Raw genomic sequence first — 25,384 nt, forward strand, 5'->3', positions numbered from 1 at the left:
CTGTTTCCCCTGACCTGTGTGCCTCTGCTGTAGCCAGGTACCCTAATCCCTGAGTACGGCACTGAAATGTCAGCCTAGATTATGCGCTCAAGTTTCTGGAGTGGGACTTGGACCCACGACGGTTCTGACCCACTGCGCCACGGTTGACACCTGATTAGTTTGAACAAATCAAAGTGAGCAGTCCTCCTATCTCAGCAGGTATTTGTACTCGTGACCGAACGTGAATTAGTGCACAAGCACAAATGCCTCTATTGAACAAAAGCCAGTTTGCCTGATGGGAGCTCGGTTTGGGCTGGCACCTTTATTGTATGGTTTTACTCACAACCGTTTCACTCCTCAGTGTATTACATGTACATATGGGAGATATAACGTACATAGAATAGACACATCAATAAAGCAGTTTTATATAAAAATAACAAAATTCTAGAACTTATTGCCAAAACACTTATGACATTAGTCCTGGGTGACTAGGGGGATAAAGTAACATCACCTGGCTCGATTAGTACTACAAATAATCTTTCCAGGTTTAATTTAAATAGTGTACTGTACACTTTATACACTAATGTACTATATTATATATATATATATATATATTCACAGTAATTTCTGCACTAGGATTATTTTTTTTAAAATCTATTTTGAGTTAAAATATATGTAAGTGTCAGGCTAACTATAGGTTGAAATACATGCAATAATCTCACGGTTAGCTGTTAAGAATTTAATCAAACGGCAGCTGTGCTTTTCTGGGCATGCACCAGCCCCGGTATCTAAGTCCATTTTGAAGTGGATTATAATGGGATGGTATGGTTGATTACCCGATGCCGTTGTGCGTGTCCCTGCGAGTGTGTCGACACGAGCCCACCGCTAATCTAAGGGCATGTTAATCTCTGTCGACTTCACGGCGTCCACCAGGAAGGAGAGCTCGTTGCGGAGTGTCTCGTACCGAAACGCCATCCGGATCTGAGCGACGTTCGTCTTACGGATATCATTCCCTTCCGGCCCGTCCTTTAAGTAGTTCGCCCCCAAGAAGTGCTGCTTCTCCTTTGAAGTGAAATAAAGGCAGGCGTATCAGCTGGGCTCTTCACCCGTCTTTATTGGCTGCACTGACGACTTTCACTCCAGCTACACAGCTCATTCAGGGGAGAGCAAGAGGAGGAGGAGGAGGATCAGAGACACAACTACCTCCTTGGGGGAGCGATGAAGACGCAGCCAAGGAGGATGACGATGGAGGAGGTGAATTCAGACTCGTGCCCACCTGTGAGTTCCTGCAGGGACCACCGGCCCTGTGTACCTCTGCTTCGTTCCCTGCTCACTCGCCCACCCCTCCGTCACCCTCACACGCTCAGATATTTTCACCCGGGGTGGGGTGGGGGGAGTAGATAGCGTTAGTGAGGACGTGACACCGGGGAGACGGGGAGAATATTCTTTTATGCAGCGAGTTGTGACGATCTGGAATGCGCTGCCTGAAAGGGCGGTGGAAGCAGATTCAATAATAACTTTCAAGAGGGAATTGGATAAATACTTGAAAAGGAGAATTCACAGGGCTCTGAGGAAAGAGCAGGGGGGGAGTGGGACTAATTGGACAGCCCTTTCAAAGAGCCAGCAAGGCACGATGGGCTATGCGGTTCCGTCATTGACAGAGCATCAGAGAGCCTGGGAGGTGGGTGAGGATGTGCCACTTTCCCAGCAGAAGCTTCAGAGTCGATGGGACCCCCATGGGTACTCGGAAAGAAGGACGCAGGAGGAACACCACGCCACCATTCGGGCTCTGAGGACTTGCGGCAGGCGCTGGTCTGCAGCTCTTGTTTGTGCAGCACGAGGGATGTTTTACCTTCGTTGCAGGCACTAACGGAGCAGGTGGCAGCTTCGTTGGAGTCTGCAGCAAATCCCCCTCGGCCCCGTCCGTATTTGAGGGGGGGAGTGGGGGAGAAAAAAGAGGTGAGGGTGGAGATGAAAATCTCCTAGCAGCCGCAGAATCAGTGAGAAACAAGTCCCGGTCTGTGGAGGCAAAACAGCAAAAGAACAATAAATTGCTACAAAACTCATCCGCCTACTCTTAAAAAGAGAAAGAACTTGTATTTATACAGTGCCTTTCACTACTTCGGGACGTCCTAAAGAGCTTTACAGCCAATGAAGTACTTTTTGAAATGTAGTCGTTATAATGTAGGAAACACGCAGCCAATTTGTGCACAGCAAGCTCCCACAAACAGCAATGAGAGAAGTGACCGGATAATCTGTTTTTAGTGATGTTGGTTGAGGGATAAATATTGGCCCCTAGACACTGGATCTTTCACGTCCACCTGAGAGGGTAGACGGGGGGGGGCTCGGTTAACGTCTCATCCGAAAGACGGCACCTCCGACAGTGCAATCTACTTGCCCTGATCACGCACTGAAATTATGCCGGAAGCAGCATGGAAATATTACCCTCTGTTCAGTGAGGAGAATCACTAACCCCTTTCTTAATCGAGCGCGTTGATGCACTGACTGTTTATTCTGCATATTCTTCCTCAGCCGACAACCAAAACTGCAAGTCACGTCCATACCTGACTTGTAAACCCTCGGTATGACTAAAGCTGCAGGTTTAACCTTCACTTTGTATCGACTGATTTGCACGAGGTGTTGCAATCAGAGCTCGAGTGAATCTCTCAGCATTAATCTCTTAATGTGCTTCCAGTGATCGATTCCAATGGTTGTACAGATAGAAGTTTAAAAAGCACTAATTCTTTACTGTTTGTAATACTGTCTCCGATGATATTGATTCTCAGCTCTGCGTAGAGAAAAGTGCAGATTGTAATGGAAAGAACATTCTCCAGTGGAAGGAAGTCTTGGCACCTTGTGAATGTTCTCTCAATGCAACAGAGGGACAGAACCAGCTTCTACAATGCGCAGAATTTGGTGGCGCAGTAAATGCAATGGAAAGGACAAGTCATCCTGTCCACCTTGGATCAATGGGTAGCACTCATGGGGGTCACCATTGACCAGAAACTTAACTGGACCAGCCATATAAATACTGTGGCTACAAGAGCAGGTCAGAGGCTGGGTATTCTGCGGCGAGAGACTCACCTCCTGACTCCCCAAAGCCTTTCCACCATCTACAAGGCACAAGTCAGGAGTGTGATGGAATACTCTCCACTTGCCTGGATGAGTGCAGCTCCAACAACACTCAAGAAGCTCAACACCATCCAGGACAAAGCAGCCCGCTTGATTGGCACCCCATCCACCACCCTAAACATTCACTCCCTTCACCACTGGCGCACGGTGGCTGCAGTGTGTACCATCCACAGGATGCACTGCAGCAACTCGCCAAGGCTTCTTTGACAGCACCTCCCAAACCCGTGACCTGTACCACCTAGAAGGACAAGTGCAGCAGGCACATGGGAACAACATCACCTGCACGTTCCCCTCCAAGTCACACACCATCCCGACTTGGAAATATATCATAGAGTCATAGAGTTATACAGCACGGATAGAGGCCCTTCGGCCCATCGTGTCCGCGCCGGCCATCAGCCCTGTCTACTCTAATCTCATATTCCAGCATTTGGTCCGTAGCCTTGTATGCTATGGCATTTCAAGTGCTCATCCAAATGCTTCTTGAATGTTGTGAGGGTTCCTGCCTCCACAACCCTTTCAGGCAGTGAGTTCCAGACTCCAACCACCCTCTGGGTGAAAAAGTTCTTTCTCAAATCCCCTCTAAACCTCCCGCCTTTTACCTTGAATCTATGTCCCCTTGTTATAGTACCCTCAACGAAGGGAAAAAGCTCCTTAGTATCCATCCTATCTGTGCCCCTCATAATTTTGTACACCTCACTCCGCGTCTGCAGTGGGCACCCTAGGGGTAAGGAGGAGGTTCCCTCAACTTTAATATTCCAGTCGGGCACTCGACACATGGGGGGGGATGCTGCAAAACGCAGTGGAGGGCATCTTCCCCCAAAAAGATGCCAAAAGTTTGCCTTTTGTACAACAACTTGCATTTATGTAGCGCCTTTAATGTAGTAAAATGTCCCAAGGCATTTCACAGGAGCGTCATCAAACAAAATTTGACTCCAAGCCACAAGATTTAAGGACAGGTAACTAAAAACTTGATTAAAGAGGTAAGTTTTAAGGAGCATCTTAAAAGGAGAGAGAGGCGGAGAGGTTTAGGGAGGGAATTCCAGAGCTTGGAGCCCAGGCAGCTGAAGGCACGGCCGCCAATGGTGGAGCGATGAAAATCAGGGATGCGCAAGAGGCCAGAATTGGAGGAGCGCAGAGATCCCGGAGGGTTGCAGGGCTGGAGGGGGTTACAGAGATCGGGAGGAGCGAGGCCGCGGAGGGGATTTGAACACAAGGATGAGAATTTTAAAATCGAGGCGTTCCCGGACCGGGAGCCGATGTCGGTCAGCGAGCACAGTGGGGGGGGTGATGGGAGAACGGGACTCGGTGCGAGGAAAGGCGGGCGGGGGGCACTAAAAGTCACAATGCCCACTCCCTGCAGCATATTGGGAGCCCCAGCCTCGTTCCCGGCTTTTCCGTCACACTCCCGCCGGATTTACGATTGCGTAGCATCTCCGTGGAAGGGGACGGAGAGGCGGAGGAGGCACGAGAGCAAAGCCACCGTTGGTTGAGAGTACTGAGTCCTTAGGAGGGTGGAGGGACAAACATTCTGTTCGCTGAACTTTACCTTATGAGACAAACCACTTTGCAGCACGCTGTTTCTTGCTATCTCACACTGGTCACAGGTGCTGAGTTTCCAGACCTGAGCAGCTATTGCGTATTCCTCCATTAGTGCCTCCTGCATCAGGACAGAGCAGTTCATTAGTGCCCATCTCAAACCACAAGCAGCATCACGACACAGGCCAGAAACAAAACTGACTGGTACTGTCCTTGTAAGAACCTTTAATAGGGTTTGAGCGCCAAGGCTTCTTCGACAGCACCTCCCGAACCCGCGACCTCCACCACCTGGAAGGACAAGGGCAGCGGGCGCATGGGAACAACACCACCTGCACGTCCCCCTCCGAGTCACACACCATCCCGACTTGGGAATATATCGGCCGTTCCTTCATCGTCGCTGGGTCAAAATCCTGGAGCTCCCTTCCTAACAGCACTGTGGGAGAACCTTCACCACACGGACTGCAGCGGTTCAAGAAGGCGGCTCACCACCACCTTCTCGAGGGCAATTAGGGATGGGCAATAAATGCCGGCCTCGCCAGCGACGCCCACATCCTGAACATGTTTTTTTTAAATTAAATTGAATTATAATCTGAATAAAAGGTGCATTTAATTAACGCTGTAAATTTGGGAATTAATTTCTGCTGCTGTTCTATACCCCATCAAATGTACAGCCGCGTGATACAGTGTGAGACTTTTATTAAAAGCACAAACCTTTGATCCTGGCGAAAAGAGCAGAACCCAACCGACAGTGACCTCCGGCACTGACCCCACAGGTCGGTAGGGTCAAAGGTGGATCACGTAAGTTAATGATGGAACCCCTGCCAGGACATGCAGCTCTAGCCCAAGGTGCCCGGATCTGGGGGCCGATAAGCACGGCCAAACTTTTCCAGTTCGTGGGGGTGTGGGGTGAATATAGAGGGTCCAGGTCATGGCTGGAGGCCACCTGCCCCACACTCCCGTCTCTCAGGGCAGCGCCACGTGCCAGGGGAACATGGGGCCGATGGGCACAACTTGCTGTATTTAGCAGGCTGGCATAGCTGCTCCTGTTCTATCATATCATTGGCTTATCTGCACCTCCCTTGATCCCCTTACCCAACACAAATCTTTCAACCTCAGTCTTGAAAGCTCCAACTGAACCCCAGCATCCACAGCCTATTGGAGGAGTGGGTTCCAGATTTCCACCCCCCTTTGTGTGAAGAAGTGCTTCCTGACATCACCCCTGAACGGCCTGGCTCGAATTTTACGGTTATGCCCCCTTGGTCTGGACTCCCCCCACCAGAGGAAATAGTTTCTCTCTATCTACCCTATATGGACTTCCAGAAGGCATTTAATAAGGTCCCACATAAGAGACTGTTAGCTAAGACAGAAGCCCATGGAATCGAGGGAAAAGCACGGACTTGGTTAGGAAGTTGGCTGAGCGAAAGGCGACAGAGAGTGGGGATAATGGGAAGGTACTCACATTGGCAGGATGTGACAAGTGGAGTCCCGCAGGGATCTGTCTTGGGGCCTCAATTATTGACAATATTTATTAACGACTTAGATGAAGGCATAGAAAGTCTCATATCTAGGTTTGCCGATGACACAAAGATTGGTGGCATTGTAAGCAGTGTAGATGAAAACATAAAATTACAAAGCGATATTGATAGATTAGGTGAATGGGCAAAACTGTGGCAAATGGAATTCAATGTAGACAAATGTGAGGTCATCCACTTTAGATCAAAAAAGGATAGAACAGGGTACTTTCTAAATGGTAAAACATTAAAAACAGTGGATGTCCAAAGGGACTTAGGGGTTCAGGTACATAGATCATTGAAGTGTCATAAACAGGTGCAGAAAATAATCAATAAGGCTAATGGAATGCTGGCCTTTATATCTCGAGGACTGGAGTACAAGGGGGCAGAAGTTATGCTGCAGCTATACAAAACCCTGGTTAGATCGCACCTGGAGTACTGTGAGCAGTTCTGGGCACCGCACCTTCGGAAGGACATATTGGCCTTGGAGGGAGTGCAGCGTAGGTTTACTAGAATGATACCCGGACTTCAAGGGTTAAGTTACGAGGAGAGATTACACAAATTGGGGTTGTATTCTCTAGAGTTTAGAAGGTTAAGGGGTGATCTGATTAAAGTTTATAAGATATTAAGGGGAACAGATAGGGTGGATAGAGAGAAACTATTTCCGCTGGTTGGGGATTCTAGGAGTAGGGGGCACAGTCTAAAAATTAGAGCCAGACCTTTCAGGAGCGAGATTAGAAAACATTTCTACACACAAAGGGTGGTAGAAGTTTGGAACTCTCTTCCGCAAACGGCAATTGATACTAGCTCAATTGTTGAATGTAAATCTGAGAGAGATAGCTTTTTGGCAACCAAAGGTATTAAGGGATATGGGCCAAAGGCAGGTATATGGAGTTAGATCACAGATCAGCCATGATCTTATCAAATGGCGGAGCAGGCACGAGGGGCTGAATGGCCTTACTCCTGTTCCGATGTTCCTATCAAATCCTTTTAACATTTTAAACATCTTGATTAGATCAGTCCTCAATCTTCTAAACTCAAGGGAATACAAACCAAGTTTACGCCACCTGTGCTCATAATTTAACCATGTAGGAACGGGTATCGCTCGGATATGTTTGTGAAAATGGTTTTAAAGTGTAATTGCAAACAGTTCATGTCTGGGAATAGCGCAGGGACATGTAACTGAACCAGTGACTTATGTAGTATTCGAAGACTAATTTTACATGGTAGCATAGCGGTTATGTTACTGGACTAGTAATCCAGAGACCTGGACTAATATTCTGCAGTCATGAGTTCAAATCCCGCCACGGCAGCTGGCAAATTTAAATTCAATTAATTAAATAAAATCTGGAATAAAATACTAGTATCAGTAATGGTGGCCATGAAACGACCGGATTGTCATAAAAACCCATCTGGTCCACTCATGCCCTTTAGGGAAGGAAACCTGCCGTCCTTACCCGCTCCGGCCCGTATGTGACTCCAGACCCACAGCAATGTGGTTGATTCTTAACTCGCCCTCTGAAATGGCCCAGCGAGCCACTCAGTTGTTCAAGAAGGCGGCTCACCACCACCTTCTCAAGGGCAATATTAGGGATGGGCGATAAATGCCAGCCTCGCCAGCGACGCCCACATCCCGTGAACGAATAATTTTTTTAAAAAGATTGTTTTGAGTTTGCACTTCTGGCAGTGACCTTCACCCCTCGGTCACGCGATGCGGGGCAATCGTGGGCTGCGTTGGCAGGCACAGACCAAATGGGCAAGACTCCGCACAAGGCAGAAAAAGACGCCTCCGGTGTCCCTATCAGCATCACCCGGCACTTCGAAGCACCCACCTTCGTGTAATGGAACTGCATGGGGTCGTCGGTGGAGAGAGAGACCTTGAGGCCCTTGTGCAGGAACTCCCGGAGTGGGTTTTTAGAGTATTCCAGGAAAAGGCTGTTGTTGCTCAGCGGGGACATGGCGATGGGGACCTGGGCCAGGTAGTAGAGATACTGAAGAACTGGGCTCTGTGAATTTGAAAACACACACGGAAGAGTCTTTTATCGGACAATCAGGCATCCTTTCTTATTGAATACAAATAAAACCAGCACTGCATTGAATAAATAAATGTACATCACAAGACCCAAACTCAGTGGACTGGATCTTGATTTTTTTGTGAAACTGTAATAGCGAATCGGCAGCGCGTTGATTTTAACAGAGATGTAAAACGGGCTGCCGATTCGCTATTACGTGTTTTACACCATCGCACAGAGCCATGAAACTGTACATTCCACTCCCGGTGAAGAGTCTCACTAGACAGTGCGGCGCTCCCTCAGTGCCGACCCTCCGACAGTGCAGCGCTCCCTCAGTACTGACCCTCCGACAGTGCGGCGCTCCCTCAGTGCCGACCCTCCGACAGTGCAGCACTCCCTCAGTACTGCCCCTCCGACGGTGCGGCGCTCCCTCAGTACCGACCCTCCGACGGTGCGGCGCTCCCTCAGTACCGACCCTCCGACGGTGCGGCGCTCCCTCAGTACTGACCCTCCGACAGTGCGGCGCTCCCTCAGTACTGACCCTCCGACAGTGCGGCGCTCCCTCAGTACTGACCCTCCGACAGCGCGGCCCTCCCTCAGTACTGACCCTCCGACGGCACGGCGCTCCCTCAGCGCCGACCCTCGGACAGTGCGGCGCTCCCTCAGTACCGACCCTCCGACAGTGCGGCGCTCCCTCAGTACCGACAGTGCGGCGCTCCCTCAGTACCGACCCTCCGACGGTGCGGCGCTCCCTCAGTACCGACCCTCCGACAGCGCGGCGCTCCCTCAGTACCGACCCTCCGACAGTGCGGTGCTCCCTCAGTACCGACCCTCCGACAGTGCGGTGCTCCCTCAGGACCGACCCTCCGACAGTGCGGCGCTCCCTCAGTACCGACCCTCCGACAGTGCGGCGCTCCCTCAGTACCGACCCTCCGACGGTGCGGCGCTCCCTCAGTACCGACCCTCCGACGGTGCGGCGCTCCCTCAGTACTGACCCTCCGACAGCGCGGCGCTCCCTCAGTACCGACCCTCCGACAGTGCGGTGCTCCCTCAGTACTGACCCTCCGACAGTGCGGCGCTCCCTCAGTACCGACCCTCCGACGGTGCGGCGCTCCCTCAGTACCGACCCTCCGACGGTGCGGCGCTCCCTCAGTACCGACCCTCCGACGGTGCGGCGCTCCCTCAGTACCGACCCTCGGACAGTGCGGCGCTCCCTCTGTACCGACCCTCCGACAGTGCGGCGCTCCCTCAGTACCGACAGTGCGGCGCTCCCTCAGTACCGACCCTCCGACGGTGCGGCGCTCCCTCAGTACTGACCCTCCGACAGCGCGGCGCTCCCTCAGTACCGACCCTCCGACAGTGCGGTGCTCCCTCAGTACCGACCCTCCGACAGTGCGGTGCTCCCTCAGGACCGACCCTCCGACAGTGCGGCGCTCCCTCAGTACCGACCCTCCGACAGTGCGGCGCTCCCTCAGTACCGACCCTCCGACGGTGCGGCGCTCCCTCAGTACCGACCCTCCGACGGTGCGGCGCTCCCTCAGTACCGACCCTCCGACGGCGCGGCGCTCCCTCAGTACCGACCCTCCGACAGTGCGGTGCTCCCTCAGTACCGACCCTCCGACAGTGCGGCGCTCCCTCAGTACCGACCCTCCGACGGTGCGGCGCTCCCTCAGTGCCGCCCCTCCGACAGTGCGGCGCTCCCTCAGTACTGACCCTCCGACAGTGCGGCGCTCCCTCAGTACTGACCCTCCGACAGTGCGGCGCTCCCTCAGTACTGACCCTCCGACGGTGCGGCGCTCCCTCAGTACTGACCCTCCGACAGCGCGGCGCTCCCTCAGTACCGACCCTCCGACAGTGCGGTGCTCCCTCAGTACTGACCCTCCGACAGTGCGGCGCTCCCTCAGTACCGACCCTCCGACGGTGCAGCGCTCCCTCAGTGCTGCCCCTCCGACAGTGCGGCGCTCCCTCAGTACTGACCCTCCGACAGTGCGGCCCTCCCTCAGTACTGACCTTCCGACGGCACGGCGCTCCCTCAGCGCCGACCCTCGGACAGTGCGGCGCTCCCTCAGTACCGACCCTCGGACAGTGCGGCGCTCCCTCAGTACCGACCCTCCGACAGTGCGGCGCTCCCTCAGTACCGACAGTGCGGCGCTCCCTCAGTACTGACCCTCCGACAGTGCGGCGCTCCCTCAGCACCGACCCTCCGACAGTGCGGCGCTCCCTCAGTACCGACCCTCCGACAGTGCGGCGCTCCCTCAGTACCGACCCTCCGACAGTGCGGCGCTCCCTCAGTACTGACCCTCCCACAGTGCGGCGCTCCCTCAGTACCAACCCTCCGACAGTGCGGCACTCCCTCAGTACCGACCCTCCGACAGTGCGGCGCTCCCTCAGTACCGACCCTCCGACAGTGCGGCGCTCCCTCAGTACTGACCCTCCCACAGTGCGGCGCTCCCTCAGTACCAACCCTCCGACAGTGCGGCACTCCCTCAGTACTGACCCTCCGACAGTGCGGCACTCCCTCAGTACCGACCCTCCGACAGCGCGGCGCTCCCTCAGCACTGACCCTCCGACAGTGCGGCGCTCCCTCAGTGCTGCACTGGTGTCCCGGCCAACATTCCTCTCTCAACCAAAAGCACCAAACACAGATTAACTGCTGATTCGTCCCTTTGCTGTTTGTGGGATCTTCCCGTATGCACCATGGCTGCTGCGTTTGCCTACGTAACAACTTAAAAAGTTAATTCATTGTCTGTGAAGAAGTTTGGGACATCCCAAGGACGTGAAAGATGCAACATAAATGGAAGTTCTCTCTTTGTGTCTCATAAACTGAAGGTAATGATTCTGAAGAGTGAATCACATTCCTTATTACATCGAAGGACAATGTCAAACACTGAGGGCAAATCTACCTCCAATCCATGTTACGAAGAGCAGCTGCTGCTTACAGCAGTTTGAAATGTCCAGTCCCCAAACAGAACACTCGTTTGAGGTTTGCAGATGAATATCCAATTACCAAGTGCTGTTTTGAACTCTTGCCCACTTGGAACTGGATTGGATGTTAACTGATCTCATTTCATTCTGGATCCTGAACAACGTTCAGACTGGCTCTGCCAGATTCCATTCCTGGACTGGCTTTAAATGAAGGTCACTCGAGTGAAAGGGGCAGGTCGTTTATTCTGATCGGCTGCGCTCGAGAGCTGATGACATTGTCCCCAATATTCTCCTGTCCTGGGGGTGCTGACTCTTGTTGGGAACTGCTACCCGATTGGCGACATGAGTCCGGCGAGTGTCCACGAGCTATTCGACCATGGAGAGCCCGACCTGATCTTAATCCCCACCCGACAGTCACACAGACACCCCGATACAGACACCCCCTGACACGCACACAGGTGTACACCCCACCCCGACACACACACCCCGACACGAGCGCACACCCCCTCCCTGACACACGGTCACATTTCTGTGCAGCAGTTCCTGGTGCTGTGAGAACTTGTTCTCGAGCCCAAGGCAACCAAAGCCAAAAGTATTGTTCTAACTGAGAACAACACAAACAGGGGACAGACGCTGGGCCCTGCCGGGTTTGTGCAATACAACTCACACAAATAACTTTCTGGCAGGATTACTAAGTCTGAATGATCAGAGTTTGAATTGTTGAAACATAAAAAAGGACAGCTTGATCGAACGAACTTGCATTTATATAGCGCCTTTCACAACCTCAGGACATCCCAAAGCGTTTTACAGCCAATGAAATACTTTTGAAGTTAGTCAGACAGCAAGATCCCACAAACAGCAATGTGAGACATGACCAAATAATATTTTTTAGTGATGTTGGTTGAGGGATAAATATTGGCCCCAGGACAAGGGGGAGAACTCCCCCCTGCTCTTTGAAATAGTGGCCGTGGGATCTTTTACATCCACCTGAGAGGGGCAGATGGGGCCTCAGTTTAACGTCTCATCCGAAAGACGGCACCTCCGACAGTGCGGCGCTCCCTCAGTACTGACCCTCCGACAGTGCAGCGCTCCCTCAGTACTGACCCTCCGACAGTGCAGCACTCCCTCAATACTGACCCTCTGACAGTGCGGTGCTCCCTCGGTACTGACCCTCCGACGGTGCGGCACTCCCTCAATACTGACCCTCCGACAGTGAAGCACTCCCTCAATACTGACCCTCCGACAGTGCAGCTCTCCCTCAGTACTGACCCTCCGACAGTGCGGCACTCCCTCCGTACTGACCCTCCCTCAGCACTGACCCTCCGACAGTGCTGCACTCCCTCAGTACTGACCCTCCGACAGTGCGGTGCTCCCTCAGTACTGACCCTCCGACAGTGCAGCACTCCCTCAGTACTGACCCTCCGACAGTGCTGCACTCCCTCAGTACTGACCCTCCGACAGTGCGGCACTCCCTCAGTACTGACCCTCCAACAGTGCAGCGCTCCCTCAATACTGACCCTCCGACGGTGCAGCACTCCCTCAGTACTGACCCTCCGACAGTGCGGTGCTCCCTCAGTACTGACCCTCCGACAGTGCAGCGCTCCCTCAGTACTGACCCTCCGACAGCGCGGCGCTCCCTCAGTACCGACCCTCTGACAGTGCAGTGCTCCCTCAGTACTGACCCTCCGACAGTGCAGCGCTCCCTCAGTACTGACCCTCCGACAGTGCAGCACTCCCTCAGTACTGACCCTCCGACAGTGCAGCACTCCCTCAGTACTGACCCTCCGACAGTGCGGCGCTCCCTCAGTACTGACCCTCCGACAGTGCGGCGCTCCCTCAGTACTGACCCTCCGACAGTGCAGCACTCCCTCAGTACTGACCCTCCAACAGTGCGGCGCTCCCTCAGTACTGACCCTCCGACAGTGCGACGCTCCCTCAGTACTGACCCTCCGACAGTGCAGCGCTCCATCAGTACTGACCCTCCGACAGTGCGGCGCTCCCTCAGTACTGACCCTCCGACAGTGCAGCGCTCCCTCAGTACCGACCCTCCGACAGTGCGGCACTCCCTCAGTACTGATCCTCCGACAGTGCGGCGCTCCCTCGGTACTGACCCTCCGACAGTGCAGCACTCCGTCGGTACTGACCCTCCGACAGTGCAGCGCTCCCTCAGTACTGACCCTCCGACAGTGCAGCGCTCCCTCAGTACTGACCCTCCGACAGTGCAGCACTCCCTCAGTACTGACCCTCCAACAGTGCGGTGCTCCCTCAGTACTGACCCTCCGACAGTGCGGTGCTCCAACAGTTCTGACCCTCCGACAGTGCAGCACTCCCTCAATACTGACCCTCCGACAGTGCAGCACTCCCTCAGTACTGACCCTCCGACAGCGCGGCGCTCCCTCAGTACTGACCCTCCGACAGTGCGACGCTCCCTCAGTACTGCCCCTCCGACAGTGCGGCGCTCCCTCAGTACTGACACTCCGACAGTGCGGCGCTCCCTCAGTACCGACCCTCCGACAGTGCAGCGCTCCCTCAGTACTGACCCTCCGACAGTGCAGCGCTCCCTCAGTACCGACCCTCCGACAGTGCGGCGCTCCCTCAGTACTGACCCTCCGACAGTGCAGCGCTCCCTCAGTACCGACCCTCCGACAGTGCGGCGCTCCCTCAGTATTCAATGTCGGCCAGGATTATGTGCTCAAGTCTGTGGAGTGGGACTCGAACTCACAATCGTCTGACTCAGAGGCGAGAGTTGCTCCCACTGAGCCACGGCTGACTGGTTTGAAGTGAGGTGCTGTGATGTTGATGAGCGGGGGCTGATTTTCACAGCCCTCTTGTGGTCGATCATTCCGTGCTGTTTGCTGCGTGTGTTCGTACCTTCTTCAGATTCAGTCCATGTGAAATGTTGTCCGCCGTTAGAAAGGCTGAAACCAAATGAGTGATTGACCCGGCCTCCCCACAGTGAGGCCGGAATTGGAATGTGCTCAAACCTCGCTCCCTGAAAAACAAACCAGACCATCAGTGTCGGGAGGGGGGGTCATAGGGTCCGTATTGGGGGGGTCACAGGGTCCGTATTGGAGGGGGGGGTCACAGGGTCCGTATTGGGGGGGTCACAGGGTCCGTATTGGAGGGGGGGGTCACAGGGTCCGTATTGGGGGTCACAGGGTCCATATTTGGGGGGGGGTCACAGGGTCTGTATTGGGGGGGGGTCACAGGGTCCGTATTGGAGGGGGGGGTCACAGGGTCCGTATTGGGGGTCACAGGGTCCATATTTGGGGGGGGGTCACAGGGTCCGTATTGGGGGGGGGGTCACAGGGTCCGTATTGGGGGGGGGGTCACAGGGTCCGTATTGGGGGTCACAGGGTCCATATTTGGGGGGGGGTCACAGGGTCCGTATTGGGGGGGGGGTCACAGGGTCCCTATGGGGGGGGGGTCACAGGGTCCGTATTGGGGGGGGGGTCACAGGGTCCGTACTGGGGGCGGTCACAGGGTCCGTATTGGGGGGGGGTCACAGGGTCTGTATTGGGGGGGGGGTCACAGGGTCTGTATTGGGGGGTGGGTCACAGGGTCCCTATTGGGGGGGTGGGTCACAGGGTCCCTATTGGGGAGGGTCACAGGGTCCGTATTGGGGGGTGGGTCACAGGGTCCCTATTGGGGGGGGTCACAGGGTTCGTATGGGGATGGGGGGGGGGGGTCACAGGGTACGTGCACCAGGAGTTAGAACGACCCGGGCCTCACGCTGAGTTCCCTGCGGGGGTCTCTCTCCCGTCTGCACCCCAGCCCGTCCCGAACACGGTCTCCACTCCGCCCCCCCCCGCCCAGTTATAAATGACCCCAGTGGGTGAGCTCGGTGGGTCACCCTGGGACTGAAGTGTCCCATCTCTTTTGCTCATTTTCCTTCCCTCGGCTGAACGCGATCACCCTCCGGTGAAAATGCTTCCTGAATCAATGAGCTGGAATCTTTAAACAACACACTGACCTGCGACCCCGCACGCTGACCTGCGACCCCGCACGCTGACCTGCGACTTGTAGAGTTGATGAAGACAGATCTGGGTCAGAAGAAGTGAATGATACAGAACAGAATGAGGCCGTTCGGCCCATTGTGCCTGTGCTGGCTCTTTGAAAGATCTATCCAATCAGTCCCACTCCCCCCTGCTCTTTCCCCCAGAGCCCTGCAAATTTTCTCCCCTTCAAGTATTTATCCAATTCCCTTTTGAAAGTTATTATTGAATCTGCTTCCACCGCCCTTTCAGGCAGCGCGTTCCAGATCAGAACAACTCGCTGCGTAAAATAAATTCTCCTCATCTCACAGGAACATAGGAATCTCTGGCTCTTCTCCAATTACCTAATCTGTCATCTCTGGTTACCAACCCTTCTGTCACTGGAAATAGTTTCTCCTTATTTACTCTCTCAAAACCCTTCGTGATTTTGAACACCTCGATTAAATCTCCCCTTAACCTTCTCTGCTCTAAGGAGAACAATCCCAGCTTCTCCTCTGCACCCTCTCTAAGGCCTTGACATCCTTCCTAAAGTGCGGTGCCCAGATTTGGACACAGTACTCCGGCTGAGGCCTAACCAGTGTTTTATAAAGGTTTAGCATCACTTCCTTGCTTTTGTACCCTACGCCTCTGTTAATAAAGCCCAGGATCCCATATGCTTTTTTAACAGCCTTCTCAACTTGTCCTGCCAGCTTCAAAGATTTGTGTACGTTCACCCCCAGGTCTCTCTGTTCCTGAACCCCCGTTAGAATTGTCCCAGAGATTGATGTACACAACATCAGCTGCACTACCCTCACCACAATGGGTGAGGTAGTTACAAGATCATCTGAGGGAGAGTACACTCTGTTCCGGGCCAGAGTTGATGGGGGAATACTTACTTTCTCAGGTTGTTGAGCACCATGATGTTTGCGTACATGTAGTACAGGTAGTAGCTGTACGGAGGGTTCTGTTCCCTCGTCCACTCCCCCGGAGTTGGGCTCTTTATCGAGAACATGTGAGCGCTGTGCTTGGACTCATCGTCCACGCTGTCAAAGCCCGTCACCTGCGACAGAAAACAGACCAGTCAGACGGCGCAAACTCCCGGTCACGAAGGCAGCGCAGAGTGCGCAACGCGCCCCAGTGAGGTGCATCTTGGCGATTTCAGGGAATGTTAGGACGCAGGCCCACTGGCTCATTGACCAGCACGTTTGCGGCCCATCGAGGAAGGAGGCATTCCTGGACTTGGTTCTGGGGAATGAGGCGGGCCAAGTGGAGCAAGTGTCAGTGGGGGAGCATTTAGGGAACAGCGATCATAGTATCATAAGGTTTCGAATAGCTATGGAAAAGGACACGGACCACTCTAAAGTAAAAATACTCAATTGGAGGAGGGCCAATTTCAATGGGATGAGAACGGGTCTGGCCCGGGGTAAATTGGAATCTAAGATTGGCAGGCAAAACTGTAATTGTACAGTGGGCAGCCTTTAAGGAGGAGATGGTTGGGGTACAGTCTGGGCACATTCCCACGAGGGGGAAAGGGAGGGCAACTAAAGCCAGAGATTCCTGGATGATGAAAGAGATAGAGAGTAAGATGAAATGGAAAAAAGGGACATATGACAGATGTCAGGTTGATAACACAAGTGAGAACCAGGCTGAATGTAGAAAGTTCAGAGGGGAAGTGAAAAAGGAAATAAGAGGGACAAAGAGAGAGTTTGAGAATAGACTGGCGGCCAACATAAAAGGGAATCCAAAAGTCTTCTACAGGCTGTAAACAGTAAACGGGTAGTAAGAGGAGGGGTGGGGCCAATTAGGGACCATAAAGGAGATCCACTCATGGAGGCAGAGGGCATGGCCGAGGCACTAAATGAGGACTTTGCATCTGTCTTTACCAAGGAAGAAGATGCTGCCAGAGTCTCAGTAAAGGAAGGTATAGTTGAGAAACTGGACGGACTAAAAATTGATAAAGAGGAGGTACTGGAAAGGCTGGCTGTACTTAAAGTAGATAAGTCACCCGGTCCGGATGGGATGCATCCTAGGTTGCTGAGGGAAGTAAGGATGGAAATTGCGGAGGTACTGGCCATAATCTTCCAAACATCCGTAGATACGGGGGTGGTGCCAGAGGACTGGAGAATTGCAAATGTTACACCCTTGTTCAAAAAAGGGTGTAAGGATAAACCCAGCAACTACAGGCCAGTCAGTTTAACCTCGGTGGTGGGGAAACTTTTAGAAACGATAATCCGGGACAGAATTAACAGTCACTTGGACGAGTGCGGATTGATTAGGTAAAGCCAGCACGGATTTGTTAAAGGCAAATCGTGTTTAACTAACTTGATAGAGTTTTTTGATGAGGTAACAGAGAGGGTCGATGAGGACAGTGCGGTTGATGTGGTGTATATGGACTTTCAAAAGGCGTTTGATAAAGTGCCGCATAATAGGCTTGTCATCAAGACTGAAGCCCATGGAATAAAGGGGGCAGTGGCAGCATGGATACAGAATTGGTGAAATGAGAATAACAGGGAGTAGTGGTGAACGGTTGTTTTTCGGACTGGAGGGAGGTGTACAGTGGTGTTCCCCAGGGGTCAGTGCTGGGACCACTGCTTTTCTTGATATATATTAATGACTTGGACTTGGGTGTTCAGGGCACAATTTCAAAATTTGCAGATGACACAAAACTTGGAAGGGTAGTAAACAGTGAGGAGGATAGTGATGGACTTCAAGAGGATATAGACAGGCTGGTGGAATGGGCGGACACGTGGCAGATGAAATTTAACACAGAAAAATGCGAAGTGATACATTTCGGTAGGAAGAACGAGGAGAGGCAATATAAACTAAAGGACTGAACTCTAAAGGGGGTACAGGAACGGAGAGATCTGGGGGTATATGTGCACAAATCGTTGAAGGCGACAGGGCAGGTTGAGAAAGCGGTTAAAGAAGCATACGGGATCCTGGGCTTTATAAATAGAGGCATAGAGTACAAAAGTATGGAAGTCATGATGAACCTTCTTCTGCAGTCCGTGTGGTGAAGGTTCTCCCACAGTGCTGTTAGGAAGGGAGTTCCAGGATTTTGACCCAGCAACGATGAAGGAATGGCGATATATTTCCAAGTCGGGATGGTGTGTGACTTGGAGGGGAACGTGCAGGTGGTGTTGTTCCCATGTGCCTGCTGCCCTTGTCCTTCTAGGTGGTAGAGGTCGCGGGTTTGGGAGGTGCTGTCGAAGAAGCCTTGGCGAGTTGCTGCAGTGCATCCTGTGGATGGTACACACTGCAGCCACAGTACGCCGGTGGTGAAGGGAGTGAATGTTTAGGGTGGTGGATGGGGTGCCAATCAAGCGGGCTGCTTTGTCCTGGATGGTGTTGAGCTTCTTGAGTGTTGTTGGAGCTGCACTCATCCAGGCAAGTGGAGAGTATTCCATCACACTCCTGACTTGTGCCTTGTAGATGGTGGAAAGGCTTTGGGGAGTCAGGAGGTGAGTCACTCGCCGCAGAATACCCAGCCTCTGACCTGCTCTCATAGCCACAGTATTTATATGGCTGGTCCAGTTAATATTGATTGATATTTGTTGGGTATTAAGGGCTATGGAACCAAGGCGGGTAAATGGAGTTGGAGTATAGATGAGCCATGATATAATTGAATGGCGGAACAGGCTTGAGGGGCTGAATGGCCTCCTCCTGTTGCTATGTTCCCATAAAATCAATGCTTAAGGAGACCTGGGACCTGCCCACCATACTGGCAAGGAAGAGGAAGGGAGACTAATCAGAAAATAACTGTAAATTGGATACTCAAGGATAGAACACAACAGTTACAGGCAGTGTCTGAAGAGTCCAGTTCAAGCCCTGTGCAGAATGACTCGTAACAGAGTCTGTGTTTCCCCTTTGATTGCGTCAGTCCTGAGTGAGCTCCAAATGACGAGATCTTTGAAGATCGGAGAAACTTAGACTTCGCAAAGCGAGTCAGGAATAGCAATGATCTCAAGCCGCCCGAGACTCAACCGGCCAAGGCACTGTCACACATTCCCGTCCCCGTCACTCGACCCCGTCACTGAGCTCCACCACCGGCAGCAGCTGAAGCTTTGTTCATTGGTGCAACTACTGGATGGGAATGGGGGGGGGGGGATGGGGGTTTGTTTCCCTGCATTTTTCTTTTGCAATGTGTTACATTCTCCCCCGCTCCCTTGCAATGACACCATTTATAGAACGTTCCATTTATAGAAGCTGGGATTGTTCTCCTTGGAGCAGAGAAGGTTAAGGGGAGATTTAATCGAGGTGTTCAAAATCATGAGGGGTTTTGATGGAGTAGATAGAGAGAAAGTGTTTCCAGTGGCAGGAGGGTCAGTAACCAGAGGACGCAGATTTAAGATAATTGGAAAAAGAGCCAGAGGGGGAGATGAGGAGAATTTTTTTTACGCAGCGAGTTGTTCTGATCTGGAACGCGCTGCCTGAAAGGGCAGTGGAAGCAGATTCAATAGTAACTTTCAAAAGGGGAATTGGATAAATACTTGAAAAGGAAATTTTACAGGGCTATGGGGAAAGAGCAGGGGGGAGTGGGACTAATTGGATAGATCCTTCAAAGGGCTGGCACAGGCACGATGGCCCGAACGGCCTCCTTCAGTGCTGTAAGAGTCTATGATTTGAGAGAGGTTCCCTTAGGAATCAGTGTCTGACAATATTGCAATAAACTGACCAGTTTAAGGCTGTTTGTTTGAGCCGAAACACTGAAGAAGGATCAAAAGCTGAGTTGCTGTATCTGATATTTTTAAAACCCCAGGAGAAAGTTATTCTTTTTATTTGATCCTGGGATTATAAAGCACCCTGAAACAAGTAAATAACTTTCTCCCCCCACCCCAAATCCCACAGTTGTCCCCTGACTATTTAGCTGCTCTGATTCTGACAGATAGAAAGAACGACCTTGCATTTATAATGTGAGCACCTCCCGTCCCACGTGGATGCAGTGGTTGTGTTAAGAACATAAGAAATAGGAGCATCCGGCCCCTCGAGCCTGCTCCGCCATTCAATAGGATCATGGCTGATCTTCTACCTCAACCCCATTTCCCTGCACCATCCCCATATCCCTTGATGCCTTTAATATCTAGAAATCTATCGATCTCTGTTTTGAATATACTCAATGACTGAGCCTCCACAGCCCTCTAGGGTAGAGAATTCCAAAGATTCACCACCCTCTGAGTGAAGAAATTTCTCCTCATCTCAGTCCTAAATGGCCGACCCCTTATTCTGAGACTGTGACCCCCTGGTTCTAGACTCCCCAGCCAGGGGAAACATCCTCCCTGCATCTACCCTGTAAGAATTCTGTATGTTTCAATGAGATCACCTCTCATTCTTCTAAACTCTTAGAGAATACAGGCCTAGTCTACTCAATCTCTCCTCAATCAACAATCCCGCCATCCCAGGAATCAGTCTGGTGAACCTTCATTGCACTCCCTCTATGGCAGGTATATCCTTTCTTAGGTAAGGAGACCAAAACTGCACACAATACTCCAGGTGCAGTCTCACCAAGGCTCTATATAATTGCAGTAAGACATCTTTACTCCTGTACTCAAATCCTCTTGTAATAAAGGCCAACGTACCATTTGCCTTCCTAATTGCTTGCTGCACCTGCATGTTTGCTTTCAGTGATTCATGTACAAGGACACCCAGGTCCCTTTGAACATCAACATTTCCCAATCTCTCACCACTTAAAACAAAAACTCTGCATTTCTGTTTTTCCTACTAAAGTGGATAACTTCACATTTTTCCACATTATATTCCATCTGCCATGTTCTTGCCCATTCACTTAGCCTGTCTATATCCCCATGAAGCCTCTTTGCATCCACCTCACAACTCACATTCCCACCTAGTTTTGTGTCATCAGCAAACTTGGAAATATTACATATGGTCCCCTCGTCCAAATCGTTGATATATATTGTGAATAGCTGGGGCCCAAGCACTGATCCCTGCGGTACCCCACTAGTCACTGCCTGCCACCCGGAAAAAGACCCGTTTATTCCTACTCTCCGTTTACTATCTGTTAACCAATTCTCAATCCATGTCAGTATATTCCCCCCAATTCCATGTGCTCGAACTTTGTTTACCACCCTCCTGTGTGGGACCTTATCGAAAGCCTTCTGAAAATCCAAATACACCACATCCACTGGTTCTCCCTTATCGATTCTACTAGTTACATCCTCAAAGAACTCCAGTAGGTTTGTCAAACATGATTTCCCTTTCATAAACCCATGTTGACTCTGCCAAATCCTACTATTATTTTCTAAGTGTCCTGTTATCACATCTTTTATAATAGACTCGAGCATTTTCCCCTCTACTGATGTTAGGCTAACCGGTCTGTAATTCCCTGTTTTTTTTTCTCTCCCTCCTTTTTTAAATAGTGGGGTTACATTTGCCACCCTCCAATCTGTAGGAACTGTTCCAGAGTCTATAGAATTTTGGACTGTTGACTACAACAACAACAACTTGCATTTATATAGCGCCTTTAATGCAATAAAACATCCTAAGGTGCTTCACAAAGCTTCACTAATAATCCAGAGAACATGAGTTCAAATCCCACCAGGGCAGTTTGAGAGTTTGGAAATAAAAAGCCGGTCTCAGTAAAAGTGACCGTGAAGCTTTCGGATTGTCGTAAAAACCCGACTGGTTCATTCACGTCCTTTTAGAGAAGGAAACCTGCCGTCCTTACCCGGTCTGGGCTTATAGGTGACTCCAGCCCCCACACCAACGTGGTTGACCCTTAACTGCCCTCTGAAATGGTCGAGCGAGACACTCCGTTGTATCAAACACGCCACCTTCTCAGGGCAATTAGGGACGGGCGATAATTACCAATTACATTTAGCCCTTTACCATAATTACCCGTTACAGTGTCAGCTCCTCCCACTCTGGTTTACTGCTCACGCCTGATGCCACAATTGGAGTCCCATCCTTCAATCACTATACCTGGTTAGATCGCACCTGGAGTACTGTGAGCAGTTCTGGGCACCGCACCTTCGGAAGGACATATTGGCCTTGGAGGGAGTGCAGCGTAGAATGATACCCGGACTTCAAGGGTTAAGTTACGAGGAGAGATTACACAAATTGGGGTTGTATTCTCTGGAGTTTCGAAGGTTAAGGGGTGATCTGATCGAAGTTTATAAGATATTAAGGGGAACGGATAGGGTGGATAGAGAGAAACTATTTCCGCTGGTTGGGGATTCTAGGAGTAGGGGGCACAGTCTAAAAATTAGAGCCAGACCTTTCAGGAGCGAGATTAGAAAACATTTCTACACGCAAAGGGTGGTAGAAGTTTGGAACTCTCTTCCGCAAACGGCAATTGATACTAGCTCAATTGCTAAATTTAAATGTGAGATAGATAGCTTTTTGGCAACCAAAGGTATTAAGGGATATGGGCCAAAGGCAGGTATATGGAGTTAGATCACAGATCAGCCATGATCTTATCAAATGGTGGAGCAGGCACGAGGGGCTGAATGGCCGACTTCTGTTCCTATGTACCTCTTGCTCCCTCTCTTTAAAAGCTGCTCTTTAATCTTTGTTGAGTTCCCCCTCTTAAATTTTCTCTGTGGCCTGACTCCCTGCACTCCTCCTTGTAAAAGTTATTGGTGAACTGTCTTTAGGTCAAAATGCAAATTGTTGCTGTTGTCTTTTTTTTAAAAACTTTTTAATCTCCAAAAAAAGAATTCGGAAAATTGTAAGTAATTTTTATTCCGATGCCCAAATCATTAACAGTTAAATATTTAGCCGGGTTTTCTCATTTCAATTGGTTTAATTTGGTTTCTTGATATAAAACGTGAGATTAAAAACCCGCTCACTGCCAGAGAGTTCAGTCACGGGCGGGCGGGCGATGGAACAATACAATAAAAGGAGAGCAGGTTTACGCACGTATTTTAGAAAGAGGTGAAGTTCCCGATTTTCTTTGGGGTTGATTGTTGCTTCAAAGAGAGGCATGAAAATGTTCTCCAGCATTTTTCCAAAACTAGGTAAGATTTTCTTTGTTCGAAATATATCGCTGGAATAAAAAGTAAAACAAAGAGTGACAGATCAGTCTGGACAAGATCCACTTACTCCAGTCTCACCACTCATTCGACTTTCACTATTATAGTACGGTGGGGGAAATATTGGATAAGGGCCGTTTTTGGGCGCGGGTAGCGCGATGCGCTATTACCCCGCGCCCAGTGGCCCCTGCGCAGGCAGGACCCGGGTTTCGGCCGGCCCGAGGATCAACGCGATTCCCACTTTCCACTGGCAGGGGGAGCACAATCTCTTAAAGGGAGGATGTTTCTCAGAAATCTCTTAAAGGTAGCTGGTACCTGTTATTTGCTGAAAATAACAGTTTACTGTCTGCAGGGAGTCTGAACAGAGATCAGATATCGCACACGTAAAACACAGATGCAGGTCCCGTCCTTATGTTTACACACTGACGAGTTATGTTAAAACATTGAATAAAGGTTGCGCACCACTAAATCCCACATCCTCCAATCTGCACACCAGACCTCAGCAATCTGCCAATCTGAGTTTGTACCAGGCCTGTGAGAGTGCATGCACCAAGGTTCTCTGCTGATGCACTCGAGACCTTGGAGCAAGAGGTGGACAGAAGGAGGGACATCCTATATCCCTGGGAACGGGGGGCAAAAGGCCCTCCAGACATATACCCAAAAGACCATGGAAGGCAGCGGGGGACGAAGTCAATGCCAGGCTCACAGCATCATGGACATGGACGCAGTGCAGGAAGAAGTTCAATGCTTTGACATGAGTGGTCAAGGTGAGTGAGGTCAACTGTCGAGTGACGTCTCCGACCAACTGCCCCACGGACCACACCCCCATCACCCACAGACCAATAAACTCTCTCCATCAGCACTCAACTCTTCCAATCAGAGGCTTCCTCTCACCCTCACACATTACCTCTGTTTCAAGCCGCCCACCCACAACTCACAGGCCACACACACTGGCAGCTATTCAACCATAACAGGCACTGTCGGAGGGGCAGTACTGAGGGAGCGCTGCGCTGTCGGAGGGGCTGTACTGAGGGAGCGCCGCCCTGACGGAGGGTCAGTACTGAGGGAGCACCGCCCTGACGGAGGGTCAGTACTGAGGGAGCGCCGCACCGTCGGAGGGTCAGTACTGAGGGAGCGCCGCACTGTCGGAGGGTCAGTACTGAGGGAGTGCTGCACTGTCGGAGGGTCAGTACTGAGGGAGCGCCGCACTGTCGGAGGGGCAGTACTGAGGGAGCGCCGCACTGTCGGAGGGTCAGTACTGAGGGAGCGCCGCACTGTCGGAGGGTCAGTACTGAGGGAGCGCCGCACCGTCGGAGGGGCAGTACTGAGGGAGCGCCGCACTGTCGGAGGGTCAGTACTGAGGGAGCACTGCACTGTCGGAGGGTCAGTACCGAGGGAGCGCTGCCCTGTCGGGGGGTCAGTACTGAGGGAGTGCCTCACCGTCAGAGGGTCAGTACTGAGGGAGCGCCGCACTGTCGGAGGGTCAGTACTGAGGGAGCGCCGCACTGTCGGAGGGTCAGTACTGAGGGAGCGCCGCACTGTCGGAGGTGCCGTCTTTCGGATGAGACGTTAAACCGAGGCCCCCTCACCATCCATCTCTATGTTCCGGAGAATATTAAAAGGTCCCATTTATGGGGCAAAAGTTCTCCAACTGTCCTGGTCAACATTCCAATCCCAACCAACACCACCGAAAACACGCAAACATTCAACTCATTGATGCTAGCGGGATCTTGCTGTGCACAAAATGGTTTCCACACTCACCTGCACGACAGTCGTTGCACTTTCCAAGTAATTTGCCGCGTGCCAGATGTTTCTTGGGATGTTTAAGAGTTACAATAAAGATATATCGTCACGATCGCACCCTCTCTGAGGCCATTATGTTTGAGCTGTAACAGTATCTGTCCATGGATCAACCAAGATGACCTGACTTTTACCAATAAGCTCCCCCCTCGCACACCTTTGTAACGTTCTCTGCTCCTCTCCTGCAAGCACCAAACCCTCTCACAGTTTCACAGGTACGAGGCCAACCAAGTGGCCAATCTCTACGTGAGTGTCAACAGGCAATTTGGCCAAGGAGGCATCACGGCCTCGTCCATTCCTCCCCTCGCCTGATGCCCACACATGTCTGGCAGGGGTCACTGGATGACACGTAGGGGAAGACCACCCCTGGTTCCATTGTACACCCCCACCCACCCCACCCACCCCTGCTGCCACAACCAGTTATCACACCACCAGCTGAGGTCAGCTAATTCAGGACAGTCCGGGGATCAAGCCTGGGCCTTCTGGTTCTCATTAGACCGTAAGGGATAGGAGCAGGAGTAGGCCAT

At 51.8% G+C, this 25,384-nt stretch overlaps 1 protein-coding gene across 6 annotated transcripts in view; it reads right to left on the bottom strand.

Moving 5' to 3' along the window:
• Positions 1 to 282: 282 nt before the first annotated feature.
• ampd3a (adenosine monophosphate deaminase 3a) overlaps positions 283 to 25,384 on the bottom strand; it is an 85,570-nt gene continuing 60,468 nt past the window's right edge. For 5 of the 6 annotated variants that reach the window (XM_067994262.1, XM_067994261.1, XM_067994260.1 and 2 more), the window contains 6 exons: positions 22,945 to 23,071; positions 15,966 to 16,129; positions 13,967 to 14,087; positions 7,991 to 8,164; positions 4,658 to 4,768; positions 283 to 1,041 (listed from right to left, as the gene is read on the bottom strand). In XM_067994262.1, coding sequence (XP_067850363.1) covers positions 865 to 1,041; positions 4,658 to 4,768; positions 7,991 to 8,164; positions 13,967 to 14,087; positions 15,966 to 16,129; positions 22,945 to 23,071 — 874 coding nt within the window. In that variant the 3' untranslated portion in view covers positions 283 to 864. The remainder of the gene's footprint in view (positions 1,042 to 4,657; positions 4,769 to 7,990; positions 8,165 to 13,966; positions 14,088 to 15,965; positions 16,130 to 22,944; positions 23,072 to 25,384) is intronic. The other variant, XM_067994259.1, reaches the window with a different exon arrangement.

Source organism: Heptranchias perlo, chromosome 12 (assembly GCF_035084215.1).
Source record: "Heptranchias perlo isolate sHepPer1 chromosome 12, sHepPer1.hap1, whole genome shotgun sequence".
Classification (NCBI taxonomy): domain Eukaryota; kingdom Metazoa; phylum Chordata; class Chondrichthyes; order Hexanchiformes; family Hexanchidae; genus Heptranchias; species Heptranchias perlo.